General features: G+C 44.8%; 1 protein-coding gene and 1 pseudogene across 1 annotated transcript; one reads left to right on the top strand and one right to left on the bottom strand.

Annotated features, from left to right (window-relative positions):
- The first annotated feature begins 2941 nt into the window (after positions 1-2941).
- Positions 2942-3772, top strand: LOC137901743 (phospholipid scramblase 1 pseudogene; annotated as a pseudogene).
- Positions 3773-4256: 484 nt separating this feature from the next.
- Positions 4257-12619, bottom strand: LOC137901134 (galectin-9-like). Its single transcript, XM_068745134.1, has 8 exons — positions 12561-12619; positions 10961-11049; positions 10390-10597; positions 9117-9236; positions 8812-8997; positions 5113-5201; positions 4710-4866; positions 4257-4543 (listed from the first exon to the last, which is right to left on the bottom strand). Exons 1-8 carry the CDS (start codon positions 12594-12596, stop codon positions 4397-4399), a joined length of 1032 nt encoding a protein of 343 aa, XP_068601235.1. The 5' UTR covers positions 12597-12619; the 3' UTR covers positions 4257-4396.
- Positions 12620-13561: the final 942 nt, after the last annotated feature.

Raw genomic sequence — 13561 nt, 5'->3', positions numbered from 1 at the left:
AGGCTCTCAGCTCTGAGGTCACCAGAATCCGTACTTGGCTTACCGATAACAAACTGTCACTACATCTTGGCAAAACCGAATCGATTCTTTTTGGGTCTAAACACTCTCTACGTGAGATAAATGTTAATGATTTCAAGGTCACAGTCGATAATACAGTAATCTCCAGCAAAGAAGAGATTACCTATTTGGGCTGTGTTCTTGACAAATACCTGTCTGGCGATAGTATGGCAACTAAGGTGATCAAAAAAGTCAATCAAAGAACAAGATTTTTGGGCAGAATGTCTGCTTTTGTCAACAAAAGTGCTCTCCGGACGCTTGCTGGAGCCCTCGTTCAGCCCCTCTTTGACTATGCTAGCACCTCCTGGTATTCAAACATCAAAATATCCCTGAAAACCAGGCTCCAAACCTCCCAAAACAAACTGATTCGGCTACTTCTCAATCTGGGGCCCATGACCCACCTTCTTCCTGGACATTTTGCTAGCCTAAAATGGCTCAGGGTAGAAGACAGGGTTAAACAACTCAAAATGGGATTGGCATTTAAAAAAGTCAATGCAGCTCTGCCCTCAGTCCCCTCAATCCCTGCATACCTGACGGAACACCTCCACAGATTTAGTGACACCCACAGCCACAACACTAGAGGGAGCTCAAACAACAACCTGATTACCCCCTCCTACAGGACTAACATGGGTAAATCATCTTTTTACAATACGGCCACCCAAGGGTGGAACGGTTTGACTCCCGCCCTCAAAACATGCACCTCTTTGGCCTCCTTCAAAAAGGCCCTAAAAATACACCTTTCAGGGGGACAGAAACGGAGATAGTCATCACGACTCTCTCCGGATCAAACCCCCCCTCCTTTTTTTTGTCCACCTACGTTGCACGTATTAATTGCTTTAGTAATTTATTGTAATTTATGTAAGTTATTTATTGCCATTCATTGTCATTTTGCATCAGTGGTGTAATTTATTTTAGATTAATTGTTAATTTGCACTGGCGGTGTAAAATCTTTTTATTTTTGTTTTTCTAATGTTACGTTGCATCAATTGAGTAATTTAATATTGGTTTTATTTTTATTTGTATTGTTAAATTTGTATTGTTAATTGTGGATGATTTATGTACGAAGGACTTTCAACGGAAACAAGACCGCAAGGGCTTTTTTGAAATGCTCCTCTTAGACAGGATGTTTGACTTTATTTGTACTGTAATACATGCTACTGTGTGACTGTACTTGTACTCTAACATTCTATCTAATAAATATATTCATCATCATCAGACAGTCACCCAGGGCACACGGGTTTATCAGCGAAGAGATACTCACTGTTCCCCGGTACAACAAATGGTGCTCGGCTGGTTAGTGGACGCAGGGCGGCTGGTTCGTGGGCGCAGGGCGGCTGGTCGGGAACAGTAGCCACTTACTGGCTTTTAGCTAACGCATTCAAGGCTGGTCGGCTCGAGCAGCCGAAGCCAACACAGCTCCCCCTGCTGGACACGCGCTGAAACTACAGTCCGGTCGCCCTGTTGGGGGTTACTGTGCGTCGCTTTACGCGACACTCTTTGACACTGTTCATATTTTATTGTGTCTATTGCTTTGCAGTTTTTAACTTATGTACCTCTTGTAAAGCAACTTTGAGTGTTTAGAAAAGCACTATATAAATAAAATATATTATTATTATTATAACTCCACTGGAGTTCAATTTTATTTCAGGTTGGGTCTCCTATATAGGACAATCACCAAAAAAAACAATCTTAGCACTTTTCACTCTACAGGGACCCAACAACTCTTCCAAGAACATACTGTACACTTGGCAACAGTGGTGAGAAGAACATGCTCTTCAACAGTCAGAAAGCTCTTAGAGACTGAATCTATTGATTACGCCTGAGATTTTACTACTATGGCATGACAAGAGGTCCGGATCAATAAAGTTTATCTTATCTTGTTTTACGTTCTTTGTTTTAAACAGTTGCATATTAATATATAACAAGTTTGTTCTATAACTATTTCGATAATTATTTAATTACATTGAGTTTGAATAAGGGAAATATTTGTACGCAGTGATCAATCAGTTATGTGTACTTTCAATTAATAATTGAAAACAATTAAGGCAACCTGATTCCACACTACCTCTGTGAAAAAAAACCTGTTGCTAAGGCGTTGCTAAGGCATGATAACGACACAGCTCACATATCACAGAGAAGACGGCGTCTTGGAAAAGTGGTAGGTAACTCTTCCTGTCAAACATTGTAAGAAAGGAGTTTTTTTTTCTTTCTTATTTTCCTTTCCATACCACATGAGTAGCTGGTGGGGGATTAATAATGGTATTCGGTGCCTGTTATTTCAATCTTTTGTTTCCTAAAAACAATATTAATAATGGAGAATATATTAATATCCTGAAGAAAAGCATTCTTCCTTTCATTTGGGACAATTTGAATGATGATCACATACGACCAGAAAGGTAATGTTAATGTTCCATGAACTTTTCTTCTGTGACAAACCCAGAAAGGGTTATTTGGTTATTATTTATTTATGACTTTTTTTTTCTGTGAAGAAAAGGTTATTTGGTTATGTGTAGCTGTCTGGAAAACAATAGATGTTTAGGCACCCCTACCATCGTCACACTTTTCCTGTACAAACTGACCCCGGCCCTCCATCAGAGAAGGGAAATGTTAGGTGGCCCTCACAGGAAAAGGTTTGGGCACCCCTGCTCTAGATAAACAGTTTAACTATGTTCACAGATGTGTGACTTTCATTAATATGGTTGAAATAAACTGCTAATGAAAAGTGTGATGAATGATTGCCAAATGATAAAAAAAAGAAAGAAATGAAAAAGAATTCATTTCTACTGATAAAATAAAATCCTGCAGTTTACCTAAACATCCACACAATACATTTGCTATTATTCAGTGTATATTTTGGAACCTTCAACAGATAGATTCATCCATCATGGCATACCAGGGTACAGGACCCCTCCCTCCAGGAGCCGTACACGATGTTGGGATCAATCCTGGCCATAATGTTGTGCATCCAACATCCTTTAACCATGGAGGAGCTGCTCCTCCACCATTAGGTCCTCCTGCTGCTCCTACTCTGATGCCCACAGCTGTTCCAGCTGCAGGCGGCCCATTCGGACTGGAGTACCTGGCAAACATTGACCAGCTCCTGGTCCATCAGAAAGTTGAACTGGCTGAAATACTTACTGGTTGGGAGATGAAGAATTCCTATACAGTAAAAAACAGCATGGGACAACAGGTATTTGTGGCCACTGAGGAAAATGACATATTCACTATGCAGGTGTGCGGCCCCAGTCGACCCTTCGTCATTCACCTTCATGATAACATGGGCCAAGAAGTCTTGACCCTGTGTCGACCCCTTAAGTGTACCTTGTGCTGTTTTCCCTGCTGCCTTCAAGAGCTGGAGGTTCAGAGCCCCCCAGGTAATTCCATAGGGTATGTCCAACAGAACTGGCACCCTGTTCTACCAAAGTTTACCATTCTAAATAAGATGAAGGTGCCTCAGCTGAACATCAAGGGGCCATTCTGCGACTGTAGGTGCATGTCTGATGTTATCTTTGAGCTGACGTCTTTGGATGAGTCAACCATGGTGGGAAAGATCAGAAAGCAGTGGGGTGGGTTCCTGCAGGAAGGTTTCACAGATGCAGACAACTTTGGGATCTCTTTTCCTTTGGACTTGGATGTGAAGATGAAGGCTGTGATGGTAGGAGCCTGCTTCCTCATTGACTTCATGTTTTTTGAACATAAACAGCAGAAACAGTAGCAATTTTCAGCTAACACTGTCTGCTCTTTGGAGAATTTTGCGACCTCTTCCTGTTTGCGTTACAGAGACTTGCCTATCTCCGAGCAACTAAGAGGGCTTAAGTTGATTTAATTAAAACAGTGCTTGTATCCTATTATGATGTGATGGTGATTCTTCAGTGAGCTGCATTATGCTGGTGGACTTGGTTTTTAAAGCCAGCTGTAAACACCTTCGATGTTTAAGGAATATTGGTACCCTATATCTCAGTGCATTTGTGATCCAGGAAATGAAAGCAGCATTTGATATTGATCCTGACAACCACTTTTTTCAAAACATGAATCAGCAAAGTAACTACCTTACAGAGGAACAATTACCAGCAGCAATATAAATGCTTTTTCTTATTATTCAATTAATTTAATTAACTAACTGGACTTTGATTATTGTTGCCCGGAGTTATTCTTTAACAATTGATGTTTGAAGAAAATGTACAACATGTAAAGCGATAGAAATGGGATGTGATTTATTTGTATTATGAGGACACAGGAGGAAAATACTGAATATCTAAGAAAGACCCAAATCAATTCCCATAATTAGTCAATGAATACAATGGTAGCAGTCATGGACGCTATGTCAGGTCCGGGATCTCTACACAATCACAGAGGTCAGACTGATGTCACCCTCAATCTCCAGGTGGGTGATTTGGTGGAGGGGAGTGAAGCGATGTCTAAAATTGTGCTGCTGCATTCCATTGGCCACAATCCTGAAGGACTGACTTTCACAGCCGATGGTCAACTGTGAAAAAAAGAGGCATTTGCAAATCTCATATTAAAAACACACGCTCCGTTAATGTAAAAACGAAATTAGTCGCCAGTGTTTTTTTTAAAAGCTTCTAACAGTAGGCGTCATCATGAGCCTACTGTACATATTTAGGCTTTAACATATATCAGAGCAATTGTACCGTGAAAGGATGTCCCCTGGAGAAAGGCATCCCTCCACTGCGCTGCTCCGTTCCCCACTGCTCTCTCTTCTTGTCATTTTGAACCACAATGTTCTCGTTGAAACGTGGATTGTAATGCAGGGCGATGCCTAACTGGTGACAAAGATTCACATGGAACCTGAGAAGAAACACAAAGGAATGACTCCAACATGAACGTGAGACCACTTACCCAATTAAAAAAATATATCTTACAACACAAAATCAAATCCATTTGTATCACATTGTTAATATTATATAAGGACCACTACTGTTTTTCTCAGATCTCAACTACAATCCTCAGTTTTGACTTGTAATGGAATGGAATTTCCCTCTGGGATTAATAAAGCATTCTGGTTAAAGTTGTTGATAATTGATTTGTTCAGACCTCATGGCAGTGGGGAGAACAGTCCCCTGGATAGTGATGGTCCTGCCGGGGCTAAGGCCACCACTGATCACACTCTTGTATGGGACAGCCTATACAGACAGAATAGAAGAATGTATCATACATGCAGAATCCATTCTTGTTTTTATTTCCAGTAACATTAATTAACTAGAAAAGCACTCAGAGAGCACAGACCTCCTCCAAGGAGCTCGTTTCCCTCCTAACATTAGTTAAAGTCATCAATGACCTTTTAATAGCGTCTGATAATGGACTTATCTCCGTGCTTATTTTATTAGATCTCAGTGCAGCCTTTGATACAATAGATCGTCAGATTCTGTTACAGAGGCTGGAACAATCAGTTGGCGTTAGAGGATCTGCATTGAACCTCTTTATCTGATTATTCATGCTATAATTAATATATATCAGTAATCCCTCTCTCTTCCCTGTAGTCTTGTCCGCTCTCTCTCTTTATTTGTCCCTCTGTCTGTCTCTCAGTCTGCAGGTCCTTCTATCCGTGGTGCTGCCCCCCCGCCCAGCCGGTCCAGACAGATTGCCGTCCACCATAAGCCTTAGGTTCTGTCCAAGGTTTCTGACTGTGAAAGGGAAGTTTTCCGTTGCCTCTGTCTCCAAAGTTCTTGCTCTTGTGAGTCAAGTTGTGTTCTGTCTTTCTCTGCTAATCCTGTAAAGTGCCTTGAGAAATCTTTCTGTTATGATCTGCCGCTACATAAATAAAATTGAATTGAATTGAAGGCAAAGGTAGAGGTTGCAAAGGCCAATCAGAGGTCATATGACCTGTATGCCAGGTTAGACAGTAAAGAGGGAGAGAATGATCTGTACAGGCTGGCCAGACAGAGAGACAGAGATGGGAAGGATGTTCAGCATGTTAGAGTGATGAAGGGTAGAGATGAAAACATGTTGACAGAGGCCAGTAGTGTGTAGGAAGATGGAACAAGTATTTAGAGGAATTAATGAATGAGGAAAATGAGAGAGAACAAAGGGGAGTAGAGGAACCCGTTGTGGACCAGGAAGTGACAAAGATTGGCACGAGGGAAGTTAGAAAGACAATGAAGACATCGCCGCCCAGCCATTCTAACTTTCTATGTTTCAGCTCCAGTCTCCAGCTCAATGTTCTTCACACAAGGATGGTTGATCTCCGGGACTGTTGGCATGCTGGGCTAACTCTTCAGGGGCTGTCCCCGTGGCTTGATATGTGCAACCCGGCTCCTCGGGTCTCTGCTGGGTGGCGCATGCGTCTCGGGCGGCCGCCGGTGTTCCGCTAGGCTGCCATGCGGGGGTGCTGGCCTATGCGTTCGGGATGGCACTGAGCTGGCGCAGTCTGTCACTCCTCTGCTGGTAGTAGAGGCCGGGGTCCGGCTGGTGACCTGGCGTGGCCATGGCCCCCTCACCTCCCCTCCCTCCACCCTGACCTCTCTCCTCCACCCTCCCCGTCCCCTGCTCGCGCTCTTCTCCTTGGTCTCGTCTCCTGTCCTGCCTCCCCCTCGCCCCTCTCCCCTCTCCTTCGCCTCCCTTCCTCTCCCCTCGTGGTCTCCCCCTTCCCCTCTCTCCCCGCATCTCCTCTTCCGGCATCCTGCCTCCCGCCGGGGCCTCGCGGCTCCCTCCTTCCTGGGGGCTTGATTATGGGGGATGGGTGGGATGCGTCGGGGGCGGCGCTCGATCCAGGCCCTGTGCATGGTTGGGCCCTCTGACACATGTGGGTGGGATGGGTGAGGCTGGGGACTATGGTCGGGCTCCCTCCTCCCCCCGCCTGGTTGGCTGGGGCCTCATGTGCTGCGCCTCTTAACTCACCACCTTAGCACAACACATTTGTAAATATACACATAGGGACATGCACCTGGGGGGCCTGGTGCGGGGGGGCGTTCACCGAGCGTCCCTCTGCAACCCCCCCCCCCCCCCATTTTAATGCACCACATGGGGTTACGTGGGTGCTAGGCGGGGAGATAAGGGGGAGGGCGCAGGGCAGGAGTGCGCCGTTGCCCTCTTCCGCATCCCCCGTCTGGCCCCTCCTGCCCCAAATTTTAACGCACTACATACATGTGTATATAGCACCTGGGTGTCCACACATTCACGGTGTTGGGAGGGTTCCCCAGTCTGGGATCTGGGGAGCCATATAGACAGGGTATGGGGGGGGGGTTCACAATCAATTTATTTATTTTTGGCCTTGGCGCGGCATGTGGGGCCTTAGCGGGCTGGGCTTGGGGTGGGACGGTGGTCCGGCCTCCTGCTCCCTACTCTCCATCCCAGGGAATAATACTCTCCTCCCAAATGGCTGTATAGGGTCGGATAGGGCTGAAGCCCCTGCACTGTCTACTCCCGTTCCCCAGACGCTGGTTCGCTGGGTTGGGGGGTTGCCCGAGCTCGGCGGTGGGTTGGGTGGTGGGGGGGAGGGGTGCGGTGGGGGGAGGGGGTGGGGGGGGCGCTGGGGGTGGGGGTGGGGGGCGGTGGTGGGGGGTGGGGGTGGCTGGGCCGTGGGGGGGGCTGGGGGACTGTGGGGGGTGTGTGGGATGGGTGGAGGGTGCTGGGAGGGGGGCGGGTGGTTGGGGGGGGCGTGGTGTTGGGTGCTGGTGGGGCGCCAGGCCGGCCCGCTGTGCCCCGTGCCGCTGCGCTGGCCTAGGTTTCGTCGGCTGTGTTGGTGTAAGTCGCCCCCGGGCCCTGGACTGGTTCTTCTGCGTGTGGCTCTGGTGGGGCCATGGTGGTCGTTCTTGGGTTGCTGTAGCTGCTTGGGGTGATCTGGGGGCTTATGTTGCCATTGTTGGGTCCGGGATGGCTGCCCCGTTCTTAGGTGGAGGTTTCACGCATGCCAGATCCACCACTCCAGCACCTATTAAAACTCGTTTAGAGAGTCAACCCCGCACACAGATCTCTGAGTTAGTGGAGGTTGCTGGGTCAGTGCTTGTGGCTCTCACTATGCTCTCTCTCTTTTTCCTCAGATCTGAGAACTTGGTGATCCATACTTTCCTCTAGAGACGAATGTGAACCTGGTGTATTGGGACAACTCTTGGTGATGATTGGATGGAAGGGGTAGAATTAAGGGGCACAAATAAATCCATTGCACTTTCTTCTCAGAACACTGTGTATTTGTCACTTTTTGTTTGTTCATGTTGTATGTTCACTGCGGTGTGCACAGCCCTCTACGGTGGTAAGCAGGTAATAAAATCAATAAAATAGGAATAGGCTAGGCTGCCAAGAGGGCAGGTGACGGTCACAATCACTATAAGAATAAAAATTGCATAGAACTCCAGCAGTGACTGACGTTATGTCCGTCACTGTGGAGCACGAATGCAGACAAGGTAAAAAATAAATAAATAAATAAATAAATAAATAAAAAAAGAAAGACAATGAAGAGGAGAACCTGACGATTGTGAGGTTCTCCTTGGGAGTGACCAGGCTGGGTAGGATTAGAAATGAGACAAAAAGAGGGACAGTGAAGGTTAGACGATTTGGAGACAAGGTCAGAGAGACCAGACTTCGATGGTTTGGACATGTCCAGAGGAGAGACCGGGACTATATCGGTAGAAGGATGCTGAGGATGGAACTGCCAGGAAACAGGGCTCGAGGTCGACCCAGGAGAAGATACATGGACGTATTCTGTGCACAAGCCTAGCTCCTCCTGTTTCTAGGCTTGTGTTCAATCACTAGAATCTATTCACATATATTGGAAGGAATGCCCTCGTTGATACACACAGGCATTGCAGGAGGAAAACCAGGCTGTGAAGGAAAACCAGGCTGCGAAGGGAAACCAGGCTGTGAAGGGAATCCAGGCTGTGAAGGAAAACCAGGCTGCGATGGGAATCCAGGCTGTGAAGGAAAACCAGGCTGCGATGGGAAACCAGGCTGCGAAGGGAATCCAGGCTGCGATGGGAATCCAGGCTGTGACGGTAAGTAAAACAAAAGGAGAACCCTTTTGTTTAATTGTGTTTCTTTGCAGTACTTCTTGTATTTGTAATGAGCGCACTGACAAAGAGTACATGAATCACACATGTCCTCACCACAGGGTTCTGGAAGGCAATGTTGGATATTTCAACACTTCCACCAACTGTTATGGTGTCCACCTGCTGAAATGGGATACGGTGTCTGTACTCCATAGCATGGCAACCATTGACGTTGATCTGAGAGAAAACACAAATTAATTTAGAATGATTTCGTGTTTAATTACTTTCCTTTGAAACCAGCACCCCCCCCCCCCCGTGTGCACCGTATTTTTCGGCCCATAAGGCGCCTGTGGCTCAGTTGGTAGAGTGGGTCATTCAGTGATCAGTAAATCAGTGGTTTGAATCCCAGTTCTGACTGTCCGCATGTTGAAGTGTCCTTGGGCAAGACACTGAACCCCAAACTGCTCCCAGTGGGTCTGGCAGTGCCTTGCATGGCAGCAGTCGCCCACTGGAGTGTGAATGTGTGTGTGAATGGGTGAATGTGAGGCCTGATGTAAAGCGCTTTGAGCAGCGCAAAGGTGGAAAAAGGGCTTCCTTGCCCCATCAGAGAGGGAACCGTGCAGCTGGGCTTACCTGTCTCTTAGACAGAAACTTTCCCAAGGACAAGGTCATAGTGTTCTGTGGCTCTTATAGACTTTACACACACACACACACACACACACACACCCTCAATAGCTCGTCTGTCGTGTTCCGGTTTCATCCTCTGGACTGTCCTGCTCCCCTTCTCCTTCCCCAACCCATATTTAATGTGTACTAAATGTGTTTGTTTTAACCTTATTTTTTACAGTTTTACTTTTCTTAGGCTAGAAAATGTTTTTTTTATCAATAAAATAATGGAAATAATGGAAATAAAAAATGTATACATACCGCAGAATCCTGTGATATTGCAGAAAATCCACGATATATGAATACACACGTTTGGAAACAAAATCAACGATCCAGTAATATCTGTGATTCCTAACAGCTAATCACACAAGTTTGTCCATCATTTAACAGGTCAATAGTAATTATATATATTCCTAAATAAACAATGTGGCAAAATAATCCACTGAGGGATTGGAAACTTCCTCAGTTCGGATGAAATGGTGCCTTGTGAAATTGATAGGAAGAGTTCTACAGCTTGGGACAGGCTATAATATTATTATTATATTATAATATTATATATACAAATGTATTATGCTTGATAATGAAAATAATAATAATTCATCCTAATTAGTAAGAGATACAAATAACTTAAAATACAACAAGCGCAATACAATCTGTTTCGGCTTTCTCGAGTTGTGTACATTTGTCAGCACTATGAATGTCATTATATTAACACGCTACACACCTGGAAGGATTCCCGTGAGACTGTGATGAGCAGGTTGAAGGGAACGCCAACAGGAAACAGACCACTATGGTTCCTCTCTTCGGTTCCCCATCCGCCGTGCTGGAAGGTGTTGAGAACCACGTAACCAGGGTGACTATCATAACGTGGGTTCATGTGCAGAGCCACATCTGCATTGGTTCTTGAACCATGTTGCAAATTTACATTGAACCTGCAGAATAACAGAACGGAATGACGCATTAGAGAATGTCAACATTTTCCTTTCTATAGTAAATCGGTGTTTGTACGTATTCATTGTACGCTGTCACACAATGCTTGACAACTTAATAAAATATAGAATTGTAGCAACTATCCACACAATGTAATGAACACAATGATTACAGACAGTGATATAAAGAAAAGAAAATGTCAAATTAATGAAAAAAACAAATATTTCAGGAATGAAAAAAGTATTTTGCTTATTTATTAATTTACAGATTTATTGTGGGGGGGGGGGTTCTGTTTGAAATGGAGTTGAAATGTATGTCACTGCCACCACATTTAAGGCATAAGATGATGCAAGAAGGAGTCTGACCTATCAGCTCGAGGCAGGACTTTTCCACTGATGCTGATGGACTTCCCCTCCTGCAGTCCTCCATGGATAAATCCAGTGAAAGGAATTTTCTAGAAAGGGCAAGACATTTTCATTTGCTGACAAGTATTACCGTAAATTCCAGGTTATAAGCCGCTACTTTTTTTCTAAACTTTAAACAGCTTATATTACTGTGCGGCTTATTTATTTTTTATTGTTTTATGTTTTTATTGGTCAAGCAACAGTTGACCAGCTGCTTGGAGGAGGTCTGTGCTCTCTGAGTGACTCTCTAGTTTTTGTATGTACTTTTTTCCCTTCAGTGCAGTCATGGGTCCGGAACTCTGAGGCAGTTGGACTATTGATCCCCCCTTAAAAGACTCACCCAGTTGTGTGTGTGTGTGTGTGTGTGTGTGTGTGTGTGTGTGTGTGGCGCTGTTTACGATTTATGACTAGTCACTTCCCCTTTTGGGGCGGGTCAACATCTGTTAACGCTTTGAACAAGTTTAACTGAAATAAAGTTTTATTTGTCATCCTTTATGGGTTAGGGTTTAGATTAGAGGTCCCAACAATCTTTTTCCACACAAATGTATACTTTAATTTACCTTGATTCGACAAGATCTCTCTCTCTCTCTCTCTCTCTATCTGAATGACTTCGATCAGTTCACTAGTTTGCGTACCTGTCAACCAGTACGTTTTTGCCGTACAAAGTACGGTTTTTATGCATTCTAAGACGTGTACGGCGTAGAAGAACATCTGTACGGGAAAACGCAAATTTGTAGCGTCCGTCAGACGCTGAAACAAGGACGAGATGTTCTCAGAACAAGCTTTTATTAATCGATAACCCCGCCGCTAACAGGACAGATATCCTGTCCCGTCTCTCTCACCCCCTCCACGCTCACACACACACCTCCCCTCCTCCCTGGATGCCTTCACTGACTCTCTGCAGAGTAGGAATTACGAACACGAACACGAACTGTTACAGTCCCATCCGGGCTGCACCGAATATCAAGAAACGTGAAAAACATGTTTCCCAATCACAAGCCAGCAAAGGTTTGTATTTTTCTGTCCCTGTTTGAAATTTAAATTACAAGCATCATTGATCGATACTTAAGTTTGGTTTACAAAAATAAAAATGCTAACGATTTTTTCCCCCCAAAATATCTGTTCTTATTTAAAAATTTAAATTACAAGCATTATTAATGGATATTTTAGTTTAGTTAAAATATCAAAATTAAACTGTATCCTAATTAATAATGTCCAACTATGTACATAAATAAACGCATTTGGAAAAAAAAAATATGGTGTAAGGTTATTTTGTATTTTGTAAGGAAAAAAATCAACGGTTTGTAAGGCCATGGAGCCTTGGAGGTTGACAGGTATGAGTTTGTCCCTCGGACGGGTTACAGCTGTGGACACACAGACTATGGACGCGTTCAAAGGACACATAAAACGCCGGATTTGAGAGCGCCAGCGCGCTTAACGGTTTTCAGTCCGGAACAAAGAACATGCGCTGCAAAGATGAAACAGAAGAGAAAACGGTCCCGTTCTCGTCTTTCATCAGGACACGTCCTCGTCCTGTGGAGGGACCCTGTGAGTCACTTACTGGGCTGTAGAATGGAGTTTGCTGGTGGAAAGCCATGGTCCCTGTCCGGCTGCTCTCGGGTCCTCGGAAGCTGTGAAAGTGGAAGTTTTGTCACGCAACGCGACTGCTTTAAAGATAACTTTCGGTTTCGCTTCAGCTTCACACATCTGCAGTCTGGCAGAGGCGGAGCAAGAAGTGGGGGGTCTGAGTGGTTCTGCCCCCCCCCTACCCCAGGGAGCACTCCATTATCCTTAGCTCAAAGGAACATTGCATTGTTTTCGAGATCCAAATAAAGGCATTCATCTAGTTTTAGGCATCCGTCTGTCTATTTTTTTGTACAGTCGGACGCGTCACCGGCAGCGCATCGCAGGGCCACACATGGACAACCACGCACGCACACACTCACGTCCAAGGACAATTTGGAGCGATCAATTTACCTGAGCTGCATGTTTTTGGAGGAAACCGGAGAACTTGGAGAAACCCCACACAGACAAGGAGAGAACATACATCTGCACAGATAGGAATCAAACTTGCAACCTTCTTGTTGTTGCCTCAAAATTACCTACTATACACTACTGTAGTTTATATATATATATATGTATTTCTATATTTTAACAGAAACATGAGGTACCTGCTGGAATTTGGATTAAGCTTTAGGTCAGTCTTATTTTTGATTTGCACTCTTAAAAGGATGTGCGTGCGTGTATGTGTGTGTGTGTGTGTATGTGTGTATTACCTATTCCACTCTGTCTCTTTCTATGTACATGATATGGAAAATATCAGAATAGAACTAGACAATTTCCTCTCAGTAGACATCGAGGGTGCGACCTCGATTCGCTCGCTCACTTTCCGGAATGTCGTAAAAACCCCTTGTAAACAGACACAAAAGAGGACAAAAAGTGGAACAGTCACGAGTCTCCATGGTGGACCATGATTAAATGCGTTCAATAACATGGGGTATGTGATAACTTACATCAAAACGAACAATCTATGAGCCGTGCAACACCAAACTAATAATATGG

The sequence above is a fragment of the Brachionichthys hirsutus genome, chromosome 11 (genome assembly GCF_040956055.1).
Source record: "Brachionichthys hirsutus isolate HB-005 chromosome 11, CSIRO-AGI_Bhir_v1, whole genome shotgun sequence".
NCBI lineage: Eukaryota > Metazoa > Chordata > Actinopteri > Lophiiformes > Brachionichthyidae > Brachionichthys > Brachionichthys hirsutus.
Note: the sequence above shows the minus strand (reverse complement) of the source record. Positions and strands in the feature narration are given on the sequence as shown.